Source organism: Scylla paramamosain, chromosome 12 (genome assembly GCF_035594125.1).
Source record: "Scylla paramamosain isolate STU-SP2022 chromosome 12, ASM3559412v1, whole genome shotgun sequence".
In the NCBI taxonomy this organism is placed as follows: domain Eukaryota; kingdom Metazoa; phylum Arthropoda; class Malacostraca; order Decapoda; family Portunidae; genus Scylla; species Scylla paramamosain.
The window spans coordinates 22,040,448-22,058,523 of NC_087162.1; the positions used below are offsets into that span (position 1 = coordinate 22,040,448).

At 37.9% G+C, this 18,076-nt stretch overlaps 2 protein-coding genes across 2 annotated transcripts in view; both read right to left on the reverse strand.

Moving 5' to 3' along the window:
* The window catches only part of LOC135105878 (GTP-binding protein Di-Ras2-like), a 112,251-nt gene extending 102,968 nt beyond the window's left edge, over positions 1-9,283 (reverse strand). Inside the window, exon 1 of the mRNA XM_064014518.1 lies at positions 9,128-9,283. The gene's annotated coding sequence lies outside the window, so the exon portion shown is untranslated. The remainder of the gene's footprint in view (positions 1-9,127) is intronic.
* Positions 9,284-9,827: 544 nt separating this feature from the next.
* LOC135105880 (A disintegrin and metalloproteinase with thrombospondin motifs adt-1-like) overlaps positions 9,828-18,076 on the reverse strand; it is a 54,060-nt gene continuing 45,811 nt past the window's right edge. Inside the window, 2 exon segments of the mRNA XM_064014522.1 lie at positions 9,828-10,380; positions 11,220-11,392. Of these exon segments, the coding sequence (XP_063870592.1) occupies positions 10,276-10,380; positions 11,220-11,392 (278 nt within the window). The 3' untranslated portion in view covers positions 9,828-10,275.

The following is an 18,076-nucleotide window of genomic DNA, read 5'->3' on the forward strand; positions in this document are numbered from 1 at the left end:
CTGAGTAACTTAACATTCTCCTCAAGAAAAAATAAAGAAAACGAAAAAAAAAAAAGAAAAACGATAGCAAATGAAAACCTAAACACACAACGTATTGCATTACTAACCTTCAGTACAACAAAGAACAGTGTCTAGTTTTATTTCAGCCTCGACTCTTCGCTTTTAAAAGGATCGAGGATGCGCGCAGAGTGAAGCTGAATTTTTGCTTCCCACTCACCACCGCAATGCGATTACCGCGCGGCACCTGAGAAAACTGGCAGCTCCGACTGTTGCCTGTCCGCTGCAGGTAGAATCAAGAGCTGCCTGGTTAATTAGTTCATAGTGACAGGTTCCTTTCTTTCTTGTTTTCTTTCTTCTTTTTTTTTCTTTTTTTTTGCTTTTTTTCGTGAGGGACCTTTTTTAAATGATGTGTGTGATTGTGTTTTTTTTTCTTTTGTGGTTGTTTTTAAGAGTGATTTGGTTTGTTACTGCGCTCTCTCTCTCTCTCTCTCTCTCTCTCTCTCTCTCTCTCTCTCTCTCTCTCTCTCTCTCTCTCTCTCTCTCTCTCTCTCTCTCTCTCTCTCTCTCTCTCTCTCTCTCTCTCTCTCTCTCTCTCTCTCTTTTGATGGGCTATTAAACATACACACACATACACACACGCACACTTTCACCACCACCACCATCACCACCACCACCACCACCACAACAACAACAACAACAACAAAAACAACAACAACGAAAACATTCAATTGACACATCATCAAAGCAGGAAGCCAACATGTCAAATTGTTACCAGCTGCCTCCTCACTGACGCTGACATAAATATACGTACATAAATACATTCCTATAAAGGGGGAGAGAGAGAGAGAGAGAGAGAGAGAGAGAGAGAGAGAGAGAGAGAGAGAGGTGGGGGGGAGGGAAAAATAACATCGCAAATATTTCACTCCCCGCGTTTTATAAATTGTTTTCAGAGTACGAGTTTTAGATCTACTGTTTCATTTATTTGTCTTTTAGTTCAACATTGGTTAGTTTTGTTTTTTTTTTTCTAACTATCTTTATCAGTCTTTCTTTTTTTGTCTACCTTATTTATTATTACTATTATTTATTCCTTATTTTTTGGCTATCTTATGTTTTTTTTACCTTCGACTTCATTCACCTTTCGTTGCATTTCTTCATTTTGATTTTTTTCTTTTACTTCCTTATTACTTTGTTTTGTTGCTTTATTCCTTGCTATCTTGAATTCTTACCTTCACCATATTTCTTTATTTCTATATTCTTTACAATCTTATTTCTTTTTTCCCCTTGCTTACTTTCCTTCACTCATTTCTATTATTTTTCACGAGTCTTTCTTATGTCCTTCATTTATCATTCATTATTACTCTCTTGTTTTATTCTTTAATGTCATAAATTCTTACCATCAACTTAATCTATTTTTCATTATATCAATTTCTATATCATTTCCTCTCTCTCTCTCTCTCTCTCTCTCTCTCTCTCTCTCTCTCTCTCTCTCTCTCTCTCTCTCTCTCTCTCTCTCTCTCTCTCTCATCTATTTTTCTCCTCACTAACTTACTTTTTTCAGCTTCACGTCTTTCTTCCTCCATTTGCCACTTCTTTATTTAAATATTTCTTTCTCTCTCCTATTCTCCTTTCCACTCTTTTACCACGTCTTCGTTTTTTTTCTACTTCTTTGTTCATTTCTTTTGTCTTTTCTTCCCCTCTTCCTGTTATTCGCATTCCCTCCATCCATTTTCTCAACTCTCTTTCATTCCTTTTATACTTTTTCTCTTCTTTTTCTCCATTTCGTACTGCTCTCTCTCTCTCTCTCTCTCTCTCTCTCTCTCTCTCTCTCTCTCTCTCTCTCTCTCTCTCTCTCTCTCTCTCTCTGCGGCCTGCATTGATCTATCCACCCTCATCGCCCTGAACAATAACACAAGGAGCGCGGATCGACTTGGAATGCACCGTGTTGCTTGGCTAAACTCAATAAGACATTCATAATCATAAAAATAAGAATCTTATACATTAATCCTCTCTTGCGTCCCTCCCTCTCCTACTCGTGTTTGGTACTGTTATGTTTGTGTTTTGTGGTTATCTATATATCGACAGAGATGAGAGGACTAGCAGTAACGATGGATTAAAAATGTGATTTGATTGAGGTCTTTCAGATGTAGCAAGGAAGGTATAAACAAAATTCTCAGGGGGCAAGAAATAACGGCTTTAAGCTTTTTCATTACCAGCTTACCTAGCAATTTTTCCAATGTCTCTTTCCCTTTTACTTCCCTCCTCTCTCTTTCTCTCTCTCTCTCTCTCTCTGTTATCCATTTATATCACCACCCTCCTCTGTTGCCTCGCCATCCCTACGTCTTCCTTCACACCTTCGCCCCTTCCCTTCCCTCCCTTCTCTTATCCATTTATATCACCACCCTCTCCTATTGTTTCACTGCCTCCCTGTCTCTTCTTACCCCGCCTCCTTCTCCTCTCTTGCCTTCCCTCTCTCGCACGTCTCTCTCACCACCTTCCTCTTTTGTTCCGTTTCCACCACACTTGTACAGCTTCTCACCCGCCTCCTTCTATGTTTCTCTCTCTCTCACTCGTGTCACCTTCCTCTTCTTCTCACCCCCGTCTCTTCCTAATCCTTCTTACTTCCTCTACCTGTTCCTCCTTCTCTTATCCATCCACTTATCCATCCACTCATTTATTTATTTTTTTGTACACTCTCTTTCTTGCTTATTCACACAACCTTGCTTTCTTTTTTTTCTCTTTCTCTCTTGGTCCCTTGCTACCACCCTGCCTTCTCTTCTTCCTCGTCCTCGCCTGCTTTCCTTCCTTTCTTTCTCTCCTCTCTCTCTCCCTCTCTCTCTCTCTCACTCATCCGCATCATCCCAGCTTCTCCCTTATAACCTCCTGTCCGCCCTTGCCTTTCTTCTCTCCCCTCTCTTATTTAGCTCGGAAAAGTTTATAGTTTCCAGGGTAGATTACATCATTATACCCTGGTTTTATTCACAGCAAATCGATTTTTCTTTCGTCACAATCTGTCTGTTTTCTGTACTTTAGAGACAATGTACGGCGAAAAAACTTATTACTATTGGTGTCATTATTATTTATTTTTTATCTATTTACTTATTCATTATTTTTTTTTTTGTTTACCTGCATTTTAAAATACATACAGCAAGTCTCAGTAGTGATGTTTATCTATTTATTTATTTATTTTACTTATTTATTTATATATTTGCTTACTTATATATTACTTCATTTATTTATTTTTACAAGTCAAGAAATCTGATCAGAGGAACAACACACAAATAGCAAAAAAAAAAAAATAATAATAATAATGATAATAATGGTAAAAAAAAAAAAAGACTCAATAAACCATTTCCCCCACAAAAATTTGATTAATTAATTAATTGATTAATTAATTACGGACAAAAATTTTCCGACACCTACCCCTCATTAGTAGCACAACACCATAGTTAGTATAGCTCTCCTTTCTCTCACCATTATTCTCTCCACCTCTCTAATGCAAGAGCTATCAAGTATCCTCAATCATTCATCTCTTTTCTAATAAACTCTAGAGCTCCTTACCTGCTTCTGTATCTCCTGCTTCCTATGACTTGAAATATTTCAGGAGGGAGATTTCAAGACACTTATCCTTTAATTTGGATGTTACTTTTGGCCTTCCTTTTGGGACTGACACCTCAGTGGGCATTTATTTCCCTCTTTTGTTATCCTTGGCCAGTTCCCCTCAGACATAAAAAAAAAGTTCAAATTCATTATGTGCTATAAAATAAAAACAAATAAATAAATAAATAAAATATCCAACGCCTCCTCGCTGTTCCTGTGTTCCCTCTCGCTCATCCCTGCCTTCCCTCCCTCCCTCCCCTCGCCTGTATCTTTCTTTGTCTGCAGGGCGAGTGAAGTATTAAGCCTCCGCCCCCTCTCTCTCCACACACACACACACACACACACACACACACACACAGGAGTGGATGCACGCTATGGATAATCCGGGCTGAGTGCGTCCTCGGCAGTTGAAGTTGCGTGTCTTCTGCAGATTTCAAATTACGTCATTATTGGCTGTGAGAGAGAGAGAGAGAGAGAGAGAGAGAGAGAGAGAGAGAGAGAGAGAGAGAGAGAGAGAGAGAGAGAGAGAGAGAGAGTAATACATTTTAATACCCAGCGCTCAAATCAATATAGCATAGGACACAGACAAAGAAAGCTCGACAAAAGAATGATGGACAGAGTAAGAACACATGAAAATAAGGAAAGCTGCAAGAAGGCATCAGCTGAGCCCAACACGTGGCACTCCCTGTAAAATCTGCTGATAAAAAATGAAAAATGATAATAAGTAAACATAAGAGAGAACATGGTATAAAATGGAATGAATGATAATGTAAATAATATAGAACAAATGTCAATGAGGAAATGGGTGTCATATATATATCGATTGACTCATAACTAATAGGAAAACTGGTATTTGCCTAGTACACAACGCGTAAGCCACACAGTAAAAAGGTGCTTAGTGGTACACCATTGGGCGAGCACTAACGCAGGGCCGGTGAAGAGAACAGCCACTCGTCACTCGCCACAGTGGGAAAGAGGGAACTACCGCCACAGTACATCATCATTATATGCAAATTGTGTTTCTGTTTGTCATTTCATTTCATATGCTCGTAATTTATCTTTTCTTTCTTTTCTATTCCCCTATTTCTTATTATGTTTTCCTCCTTTTTTAGTGTGTCAAGAATATTGGATAAAAGCAAAAAAAATGGACCGAAAAAAAGGGTCTGTTCAACTTGCCGCTCTTAAAAAGTCAAAGGAAGAGTTAAGAAATAGTAGGCCAATTTAGTTTTACAGGCGTCTTGATAACTCATCTGCTGGAGGACACATGCAGTCACTTCCCTTCACGTGTGGCGGGGTCCCAGTTCAAAAAAGATATAAAAGACAACTTATTCTGAGACATTCCACTTTTAACAACGCCAAATGCACGTACATAGACAAACAGAGTCATTAGAGACATAGAGAGACCCAGGGACATAGACAAGAACCACAGTAAAGGACATAAACAATCACTTCCCTTCACGTACGATACAGTAGCAGTTTAGAAAATTAAGACAACTTCTTTTCAGGATTTTCACATTAACAAAGCAAACTGCCCGTACTTCCCTGCCAGACGTAGAGAAGACCCACAACAAAGGACACATGCAATAATTTCCATTCAAGTACCGCAGTGTAGCAGTAAAAAATATAAATAACAATAACAATAATAAATAAGACAACTGGTATTGAGGGGGTCCACGTTTTACCTACACCAACTGCACGCACTTCCCTGCAAGATATACGAGTAGAAACACACCGCAATGCAACACACCACTCCTAGATGGCGCCCGACACACCACACCCCACACTGGTGACGCCACGCACACCACCAGCTTGCCACAATTGCTGGGACAATAGATGATCCATGTCTGTATGAATGTTTAAGTAGCCAATAAAATGCTGGTGTGCGAGGGGAGGGAGGGGAGGGAGAGGGGGAGAGGAAACGGCATGCATCATTACTACACTATTGACTCGGGTAGCCAGCCTTCAATGTGACACGCAACTGAGGCTCAAGTGTCGCCGCTACTGCTGGGTGTGTCTGTCTGCCTGTCTGTCTGTCCGTCTGTCTGCCCTCCGCTCCATGATCACGTCCCATGCCTTGTATAGACTACGAGGTTCACTTGACTAACGACATCATTGTTAACCCTTTTGACTGTTAATGGGCGTCTTTCATTAACCTCTAAAACATTGAAGAAAATAATTTGCGTGTAGACTGCGAGACAAAAGAGATAATAGGAGGGTAATTCTATCTTTTTTTTTTTTTTTTTTTTTTTGCTGCAAAGATATTTAAGAGAGCAAAGTACAAAAAAGAGTCTGAAAAGTTGTTAGTGATTAAAGAAAAAATCGTGACGTAGTGAACGGGTTAAACATGCTACAACTGTTTTATTTATTTATTTTTTTTTTTTCTGGTTGGGTTAGTTAGGTTATGTTCATTAGGTTCATCACGATTCATTAATTATCTACGTACAACATAATCTTCAAACTTGCTCCAGCGTTCTTTTGCCGACACTCATTCTTTGTACAGTGAAATGAGGCGCTAAGAATCCATGCCCTTCACTGCCAACATGAACTGCATGGCATTATCATCATTTACCAGATTGCGTCACGCCAGGAACAAGAGACAGATAAAATAGGATATATATTTCAGCATGTGATCCTCGCTCCCTCTGTTCTCTGGTGTGCGAAAAAAGATAACAGTCGGGAAAGTGTAAAGGTTAGGTTAGAAGAAAAATAAAATAAAATCTCCCCCAGTGATACCCGAAGGCGCTGCTACTCTTTTACTGGTGTGGGGTGAGACCTGCCACGCCCTCTGTGTGTGTGTGTGTGTGTGTGTGTGTGTGTGTTGTGACATTTCAAACAGCCGTTGTAACAAGTCAAAGTGTATCTTTCAGTCTTTTGTCATTTTTATTCTTTTACGTCTTGCCAGAAGGGAGAGGGATGGCAGGACCCACCACTCTCTCTCTCTCTCTCTCTCTCTCTCTCTCTCTCTCTCTATCTATCTCTCTCTCTCTCTCTCTCTCTCTCTCTGCCCTTGTCATATTCGCTCGCACCACTAAATAATTCACGCACTTCACCAGGCAGCAGCGGACCGCGGTCAGTCTACCACTCGCTGCCGCTAATTCTGCACAGTTCCGCCGGGTGGCACTTCCTGAATTGTATAGCTACATAAACAATGGCCACCCGTCTGCCTGGCCTTTGCCTGCTGGGGGGAGAACCTTTGCCGGGACCAGCAGGAAAAGAGTGACTGTCTGTGCAGGAATGACGAGACAGCGTGTAAAACATTTTTTTTTTTTTTTCGTTACCCTACGTGTGAAAAAAATGAAGGGCGAAATTGGTGAATAGTAGTAAAATGGTAATAACAGAAGTAGTAGCAGTAATAACAGTAGTAATACCAGCAACATCAGCAGCAACAACAACAGTAACAGTAGTAGTAGTAGTAGTAGTAGTAGTAGTAGTAGTAGTAGTAGTAGTAGTAATAGAAAGAAAAGAAAAAGAAAATTTGAAAAAAAGAAAAGAAAAAGATTATGTTAATGATGATGATGATCATCATCATCATTATCATCATAATCATCATCATCATCAACATCATCATCATCATCATCATCATGACGACGACGACAACGGCGATGACCAGAACGATGAACCAGGAAAACAAGAACAAGAACACAAAAACAAAAGAAAAACACGAAAAAAAAACAAGAGGACAATAATGATAACGGTGATGATGGAAGGAAAGAAAAAACAATCATGGTACTTATTTTCCCTCAATTACTGCCCCATTTCTCGAGTAAACTCCTCCGAGACACGTACTGGACTTCATCGCCGCCACACTCACGCATGCAGACTAATGGCACGAGACATCGTTGCCAAAAAAAAAAAAAAAAGCACCTTAAAATTTTCAGTACGAAGGCACAAATTTCACACATAACATCACAGGAATCTTTTCGTGATTATTTCGAGACATTCTCCACATCATACTTATTTTTTCTTCTAAGTGTGGTTTCTGTATTCTCGTAAACACAATAATCTTTTAACAGTGCGATAAATATAAGGTATCCTAGCCTGGTTATCTATACATCGAATACAAAAGACATAACGAAGCAAAGGAAGCAGTTTACATAGACTAATCTAGACAGCTATCTTCTACACCAGTGATTGTCAAACTGTGCGCCATGGTGTAGAAGTGCGCCGTAACTATTTCCCAAGTGCGCCGCGTAATTTTCATGGACAGGTATACATTACTCATGAATGAAGAGTTGGTGCACCGTCAGATTCCAAGATATATCATTAGCACGCCACTAAGCAGTAAAGTTTGAGAACCTCTGAACATACATAGTCTATATAAGTAATCTCAACAAGCCTAGCGACACAGCCAAGCCTATAGTTACCTGCAGTTTATATAAGTTAATTCAAACAAACCTTGCATATAGCTAAGCCTAGGATTATCTTAGCAGTTTGCATAGACTAATCTTAACGAGCCTAGCCATAATACTGCAGAGAAAGCTACATTAATTTAACATAGCATCTCGTAGCACAGCATAGCATTACCACCTCCTTTGCAGTTCATGTAGTGAGCCAGCGAAGACGTGTTATTAAGGAGAAAACTTTTACGGATTCTCTAAGTTTTCTACAAAATTCTCCTTCGCTGTGCACTGTGGATGCTATCAATTTGGCTCCGGTTAAGATAAGCTCGGATAGGTCAGGCTTAGAAATAAGACAAATCGTACCCTAGAATCAGGAATCATTTACAGTCTTGATAGTTAACCTGTGAACAGTCATCAGTGAAAATACCTCATCAATTCCCAACGAGTATAATCTCTAGTTGGACTCTTCAGCACCGCCCCCCCCTCCCCCACCCTGAGGAAGCCCCGCATCTAAACTCTTGGTCCCTTACTGTTTAATCACCCTTCGCAAGCCCATCACTGAGACGTCCGATGGTTGAGGGAGAGAGAGAGAGAGAGAGAGAGAGAAAGAGAGAGAGAATGTGTACTGCGTGGTGTGTTTGTGTCCTAACAAGTTATTATCGTACATCTCACAACACTACCTCCTATCATCAACTTCACCACTCCTATCATTACTATATAAACACGTAAAAAAAAAACAACCATTCAAGGCTGTAATTGTATATATCAATATTATATTCCGTACACTTTCAACCACCTTCACCATCAGCATTACCACATACACAAATACACCACTCATGAATGGCTACATTGGTTATTATTGTATGTTTCACTGTTATTCCCTGTTGTTTCACCACAGTCGTCATCATCACCATAAGAATAAAACACCACTCACTATATTAAAATACACTTGTATTCTATATTTCACAATCTTTTTCCCTCTTTTTGTCACCGTCACCGCCATCACTATCAGCATCATCACACTATACATATTCGCTGTCATGTAACCAAGACTAATTGATAAGAGCAAAGATTTACATTTTCTTGCCATTACCCATAACTAAAACTGTCTACAATCATCAATAATAACGGCATGTATTATTAACACACACACCCATACATACACATACACATACATACACTTTACTTACTGTTCGTGCCAAGGTCTACTTAGCGTGGCGTCCTCTTGTCACCAGGCAACCATCACTCCACTCGCTTAAATAAATAATCACTCAATATTCTGCCAACATTTTCGTCCTGTCTCTCCACCACACCGCCGCGCCGTCACTCTGCCACGCCGCCAGTGATAAACAAACATCACGTCACGAGAGATTGTTTGCTTTGGAGTTTCGTCTTTTTAACGGAACTACTTTACGAGATTCTAGCTACATTTCTTTTTCCTTGCATCTCTTTTTTTTTTACATTATTATTCTCTTATATGCTAGAATATATATATATATATATATATATATATATATATATATATATATATATATATATATATATATATATATGTGTGTGTGTGTGTGTGTGTGTGTGTGTGTGTGTGTGTGTGTGTCTTAATTTCTTATTCTTTACTTTTTTTATTTATTTTCTAATGTATATATATTAAAAGATCAATTCTCTATTTTCTTTATTTATCTATGTTCTTCTTTTATAGTTATTAATTACTCCCTTTTTTTTTTCGTCAAGCATACTGGATGTACTTGATTATTCTCTTTGTTCTATGCATGTATGGATCAACACTTCTCACTTCATTAAGGATAAAAAAAAATCTTAATGGATACTAGTAGCAAGAGCAAACATGAAAAAAAAAAAAACATAAACCGAAACATCAAATGAAACCACAGATGAAATTAAATAAGATTTATATTTTGAGTGAATGACAATAATATTTGAATATAGAGCAGAAAGAGATGGCCGCGGGTGTTGTTACAGACTTGTAGCTCAGCCCTTCTTTCTCTATTAGTATTTTACAAAGCTTAGAAAGTGGTGGGTTCCAGAAATATGTAATTCACGAAACATAAGCTGTTTAAACATTCACTGCAGGAACATTAGGTAAAGCTATAAAAAAAATATATAAGAAACACAACAGAGTAACGAATACTTAAAAACAACGAAGACTGAATGTTTAAACTAAACCACAAGAAAACCCAATAAATAATAATAATAACAACAATAAGAGAGCACTGATCCCTTATGGCACTCATTGAGAGCAGTGTTTATAAAGGAGCGAGAACCAAAGGAAAACCAAAGAAAACGGAGGGCAGCAGGCACCATGAGGGACAACTCGTGTAGACTACTCAAAGAGGTTGTCCACATCTATAGGCTCGTAATCAGAGGACATGTCAGGCTCCAAGAGTTTGTCCTCTGGAATCAGAAGCACACTCCTCCCCATAGGTGTCTGAAAATTGCATAAACATTACACATACCATGAAACGTTTGGGCATCTCATCTCGACTACTTTCCCACTTATTTCTTGTCCTATCGTGATTAATGACCCTGAGAATTTTGCTTACGCCATCCTTATTATATCCCCTATACTCTCAAATATCTGTTATGAGTTATTAGGTCTCCAATGGTGCTTTCATGGTCCTTGATAGCTCAACAACGATTCTGTATCATCATGAGGGGAACACACGAGTGAGAACACGACTAACACCACTAATCTCTCTGGCTTTTGAAAACAGTTCGAGTGAGAACCCAAAGCGTTTCAAAATACGGGTCTGTATGGCGCTTCCCGACACAGAGAGGCGATGACTGAGATAAGTGCATAAAAATAAGTAAATGAGTGCTTTGGGTGAAAACAGTATTACATATATAACTGGATATAGTTTTTATAAGTGTCAATAATTTCGTTTTGATGGTGATCGTTGTTATTGGTAATGAAATGAATGGCAAGAAATTAATTAGTGTTGAAAATGTACAGGTTGATTGGTTTTGATAATTTAAATGGCTTAACTCCTTGTATTACATTCACTTTTGGAGCAAGAGAGAGAGAGAGAGAGAGAGAGAGAGAGAGAGAGAGAGAGAAACACACACACACACACACACACACACTAACACAATACCACATCAACACAACACAATACAACAAAACAAACCACAACACAACACAACACAACACAACACAACAAACCGAATCAAACCACATCAAACACGATTCACATTCCAACCACACAACAAATCCACCTCAGCCACAACGCCACCCAGCCAGGCATCCATCCACAGACCCACACTTACCTTGGGCATACAGGCGCGGTTCTGGCACACGTATTCCTTGCCCAGGTGACAGGGGGTGCCGTCCGGGAGGTGAGTGGCGATGTGGGGCATGTCCTTGAATTCATAGCGAGGCGTCCAGAAACTTGTGCTGTTTTTCTTTTGGCAGTAGAGCGCGCAGGCCTGCCACGGTGTGTCTGAAGGGGAACCATGGGTGTTTAGAATGGCTGGAGTCTGTTTGTATTGACGATTTTGTTGCTTCTGTTGAATAAAGTATGCTTTACGGATTAAGAGCACTGGAGTCTGTTTGTAGTGTTGATCTTGTTGTTTTTATTTGAATAAAGTGTGTTTTCCAGACTGATGATGTTAGACACACGAATGAGAACACGACCAACCACTAATCTCTCTCTGGCTTTTGAAAATAGTTCGAGTGAGAGTCCAAAGCGTTTCAAAATGCTGATCTGTATGGCGCTTCCCGACACAGAGAGGTGATCTCTCAGATAAGTGCATAAAAATAAGTAAATGAGTGCTTTGGGTGAAAACAGTATTACGTATATAACTGGATATTATATTAGAGGTGATAAGAGGATTGGAGTCTGTCTGTGTTGTCGATTTTGTTGCTTCTCTTAAATAAATTATGCTTTCCGGATTGATGATGTTTAATACAGGATTCGAAAATTAATCAGAGGAAAGTTTAAGAGGAATGGAGTGTGTTACTATTACTGTTATTGAATAAAAATAGCTAAATAAAAATAAATAACATTAAATAAAATGAAGAGATGTCTTCAGGGGTAATAATGTTAAATACAGGATCTGAGAACGATTCAGAGGAAAGGGTAAGAGGATTTAACCCTGATACTATAATCAATCCTGTTACGTAATGCTGTTAGATAAGAGATTTTCCGGGGTACTGATAACAGGGGCAACGCTAGTTTACACAGATACTAAGAAGGCTGAACTAATACTACTATTACTACTACTACTACTACTACTACTACTACTACTACTACTACTACTAATAATAATAATAATAATAATAATAATAATAATAATAATAATAATAATAATAATAATAAACTATATGTGAGAGAACAGAATAAAACAGACGAAGCGAAGAGTGGAGAGAGTAGATACAGTGCCATTGCAAGTGTTACCGTAAGGAATTAATAATAATAATAAAAACTGTGACACGTACGAGATTAAATACGGTATCAATCAACGTGTTACCATTAATGACTTCCACTAGTATCGAGAACTACCAATTATAAAGAGTAAGTAGATTACATAGTGTTATTTCCGCACGTGTTACTGATAAATGTCTAAAGATAGCTACTAATAGTAATAAAGGTAGACATAGACCCGTATCCTCAAGCGTTTCCATCTCTCATAAAGACAGAGATAATAATAAGGGTTTTCATGAATATTTTTTCCTACTAAGTGTTTTTTTTTTTTTAACGTGACAAAGAAAAAGGGCAAGAAGGACTATCAAAGCTTTGGGGTTATCGAATTAAAGCAAGGAGTCATATCGCCATTAACAGTGAAAGGCTTAACAATAACAATAGTGTCAATTAAGATGATAATAATAATACTGTGACATTATGACAAGGTTAAGGGAAGTTCAGAGAGAGGCAAGAGTGTCATGAGGCGAGTTTATTAATCCCCTGACGAAGCCAAACCAGAAGCTAGTTGGGAATAAGGACGCCCCATCACACTTATATTTTCTCTTCACCTCCACCACCAATAATAATAATGTTAACTTGATACAGGGAGATAAAAAAAAAAAAAAAGTTGGGAATAAAAACAAGTAGAAAAAGAAGCCCCAAAAAATAGTTGGAAATAAAAAAAACAAGAAGCAAATAAAGAAACTAGTTAGGAATAAAAATAAGAAGAAAAAGAAGAATCCAAAAAAGAAACAAGTCAGAAATAAAAAAAAATAAAAAAAAAGAAGAAGCAGCCAAAAAAAGAAACTTGTTGGGAATAAAAACAAGAAGAAAAAGAAGAAGCCCAAAAAGAAACTAGCCGGAAACAAAAACAAGAAGAAGAAGAAGAAGAAGAAGAAGAAGAAGAAGAAGAAGAAGAAGAAGAAGAAGAAGAAGAAGCCAAAAAAGAAAGAAAGAAAGAAACTTGTTGGGAATAAAAAAAACAACAACAACAACGACAACAACTCAAAAATGAAACTAGCTGGAATAAAAACGCCCATCACAACATTGTCCATCTCCTCACCACCACCACCACCACCACCACCAATAATACTATTAACTTGATGCATGGAGATCAGCAGACAAGATAACGTGTACAGAATAACAAATACAAATGCGAACGCTGATAATACACTGCCCGGAAATTAATGAAGGTAAGGAGGTAAAGAAATACATGAAGGTGTAATAATGTATAATACACTACTGATGATAATAAGGTAGAGTTGTAGGAATTATAAGGTGAAAATGTTGCAATACGGGTGAACTTTGATATATATCCAGGAAGTAAAATTGAGACTAATGTTAATACGTTCAAATTTCCTAAAAATGTTCAGAGGGGGATTGCAAGCAGCGGAAGTTAACAGTGTGGAGTTAATACAGCGAGAATATTTATTTCTCGATATTTTTCGCATTCCTACTGTAGAGAAAGAGAGAAAAAGAGAAAGAAAACATAGATAGATAAATAGATAGATAGATAGATGTATGGATAGATAGACAGGTAGATAGATAGATAGATAGAGAGAAACACATATACTTGCATGCACACACACACACACACACACACACACACACACACACACACACACACACAGTAGTAGTAGTAGTAGTAGTAGTAGTAGTAGTAGTAGCAACACAGCAGCAGCAACAACAATAGCAATATAAAAAATAAAAATAATAATAATAAAACAATCAAAACAACAACAACAACAACAACAACAATAACAATAACAACAACAACATTACCAGCATTACACGTAACCACTCTCTTTTCCTCTCCATTAACCGCAGAGCAAGAAAACGAGAGAGAAAAAAAAACATACCGTGAGTGCCGTTCTTCCCCCCTCCCCGTCTCTCTTTTTCACTTCTTATTTCCTCATACTTCCGAAGTTTTCCCTCCCGAGCCAAAGAAGATCCCGCCAACAGTTTGTCAGCCTTGCCTAAAAAGTTTCCCCGAGCGAGAACTAATAAATCTAGCCAAGTCCTCTGGGAAAAGTTAAACATTAAAGAGATAGAGACTGTGGAAAATTAAAGAAAAGGACCAACGAGAAAACACACACACAAAAAAAAGAGAGAACATGCAATGCAAAAAAGAAAAAAAATAAGGGAGAAAAAAATTATAAGAAAAGAAAAAAAACTCGTTATCGTGTTAGGTTTCAGGTTTTTTTTTTTTTCCTTTTATTTTCAGAATCATGGAAGCTCGCTCCCTAAAGTTCAACCGAGTATTTGTGTTTTCAAAGGTGCAGGCTAATTGTATACGTATTTGATATAATAATAATACGTATCTAATCTTTCATATAAAAATAATCACCCATTATGTTTACATCAGACCTAAGAGCACCATTCACTTGTTTCATATTTGATCTAAAAACATTACACGTCTGGTTCATATTTGACCTAAAAACACCACTTGCTTGTTTCATATTTGACCTAAAAGCACCACTTGCTTGTTTCATATTTGACCTAAAAGCACCACTTGCTTGTTTCATATTTGACCTAAAAGCACCACTTGCTTGTTTCATATTTGACCTAAAAACACCACTTGCTTGTTTCATATTTGACCTAAAAGCACCACTTGCTTGTTTCATATTTGACCTAAAAACACCACTTGCTTGTTTCATATTTGACCTAAAAGCACCACTTGCTTGTTTCATATTTGACCTAAAAACACCACTTGCTTGTTTCATATTTGACCTAAAAGCACCACTTGCTTGTTTCATATTTGACCTAAAAGCACCACTTGCTTGTTTCATATTTGACCTAAAAGCACCACTTGCTTGTTTCATATTTGACCTAAAAACACCACTTGCTTGTTTCATATTTGACCTAAAAACAACACTTGCTTGTTTCATATTTGACCTAAAAACAACACTTGCTTGTTTCATATTTGACCTAAAAACACCACTTCCTTGTTTTATATTCGATCTAAAAATACCACTTCTTTGGTTATATTCGATCCAAAAACACCACTTACTTGCTTTGTATTTGACCTAAAAACACCATTCATTTGCTTTATATTTCACTTAAAAATATACTCGCTTGGTATTTTGACCTAAAAACATCATTAATTTGCTTTATATTTGACCTAAAAACACTATTTACTTGGTTTATATTTGATGTAAAAACACCATTCATTTCATCTATATTTTCCACTAGAGCCTTTTAAATTATCTCTAATCATGAAAACACTTCAAAATCTATTAAACTCCACTTCCTTTAATATTTGACCCAAAAACACCACTCATTCGGTTTATATTTGATCTAAATCACTCATTTGCTTTAACTCTCAAAAATTCAATAACATTTAGTCAACAGAATAATCTTACGTAAAAGGTCGTTTAACGTTAACACTTTTAACGTCAAAGTGGCCACGCAAAAAACACTGAATTGAAAATATTACCAAACGCAATAATATACGAGATGTAATAAGTTCATTTATCATATCTCTCTCTCTCTCTCTCTCTCTCTCTCTCTCTCTCTCTCTCTCTCTCTCTCTCTCTCTCTCTCTCTCTCTCTCTCTGTCTGTTTGTCTATCTATCTATCAATCAATTAATCTATCTATCTATCTATCTATATATTTACATATCCATTTATTCATCTATCTATCACTCATGCAGTCAACCTATCAGTTTATCAATATATCTACCCATCCACCACCTACTTACCTATCCACTACCCACCTATCCACCCACCAGCCTACATACCTGCCTATCAACGCACCTGCTTACCTACCTCGCCTCCCTACCTGTCTGTCTGTCTATCAGCCTCCCCTCACACCAGCGCTATTATCATTACCCCAAGTGCTGGTGGTGGTGTTGGTAATTTTCTCATCCCCTGCGCGTATCTCATCTCCTTGCTTCCAGATCACCGCACTATTTCATCACACTCGCGGCTGGCTTTGGCAATGAGGAGGAGGAGGAGGAGGAGGAGGAGGAAACACACACACATACGTACATACACATATACACACACATGCTACACTGCACAACATCATAGTAATTTTCCTAATCAGCTGTTGAGGATTAATGATGGAGGGAGAGAGAGAGAGAGAGAGAGAGAGAGAGAGAGAGAGAGAGAGAGAGAGAGAGAGAGAGAGAGAGTAATGAAAAGGTAAATTATAAATAAAGAGAACGGAAGATAGGAAGAAAGAAAAAGAAAAAGAAATAAATAAATGAAAAGAATGAATTGATTAACTAATGAAAGGAAATAGAGAAATGTGAAGATGCAAGAATTCTAAGAGATCCATGTAACAAAAGAAAGATAGGAAACTAAAAAAAAAAAGAAATTAAAAGAATGAATTGATTTACTAATGAAAGAAGATAAAGAAGATCGTAAACCATGCGAATTCTAAAAAAAAAAATGCAAGAAAGGAAGAAGTGAAAAGAAAGAAAAGAAAAGTAAAGAATAACGAAAATAATTATATGAGTAACTAGTAAAACAAAAAGATAAACAAAAACACAGATAATTCGTATAAACATTTCACCACTTTTAAAAATTCAAACTCACAATAAAACCTAACCCAACGTAACCTAACCTAACCTAACCTACCCCAACGTAACCTAACCTAACCTAACCTAAGCTAACCTAACCTAAACCACCGTAACCTAACCTAACCTAAACTAACCCAACGTAACCTAACCTAACCTAACCTAACCTAACCCAACGTAACCTAACCTAACCTAACCTAACCCAACGTAACCTAACCTAACCTAACCTAACCCAACGTAACCTAACCTAACCTAACCTAACCCAACGTAACCTAACCTAACCTAACCTAACCTAACCCAACGTAACCTAACCTAACCTAACCTAACCTAACCTAACCTAATCCAACGTAACCTAACCTAACCTAACCTAACCTAACCCAACGTAACCTAACCTAACCTAACCTAACCTAACCTAACCCAACGTAACCTAACCTAACCTAACCTAACCTAACCTAACCCAACGTAACCTAACCTAACCTAACCTAACCTAACCCAACGTAACCTAACCTAACCTAACCTAACCCAACGTAACCTAACCTAACCTAACCTAACCCAACGTAACCTAACCTAACCTAACCTAACCCAACGTAACCTAACCTAACCTAACCTAACCCAACGTAACCTAACCTAACCTAACCTAACCTAACCCAACGTAACCTAACCTAACTTAACCTAACCCACCGTAACCTAACCTAACCTAACACAACGTAACCTAACCTAACCTAACCCACCGTAACCTAACCTAACATAACATAACGTAACCTAACCTAACTTAACCTAACCTAACCCAGTCTAATTTTAAACACTCACAATAAAACCTAACCTAACCAAACCCATCGTAACCCAACCCAACCAAACCTAACCTAACCTAACCTAAATTAACCTAACTAACTAACCCAATTACAAGGAAGCAAATTCTGACACAGCATTGTTTAGTCTGTCCATCGTAACTTGGCGTACAAATCCTGCTGGCCTCCCTTCTTGCGTGGGATCGAGAGGCAATCAGATGTTAACGCTCATGAAGAAGGTAGGAGGTTGTGAAGGGCGTGTCTTTGTGTGGACGTGGACAGCGTCCGACTGAGTGTGGATGCGCTTAAAGAAGATGCACACACACACACACACACACACACACACACACACACACACGCTGGTAGTATTGATGATGGTAGTAGTAGTAGGAGTGGACATTATATTAATG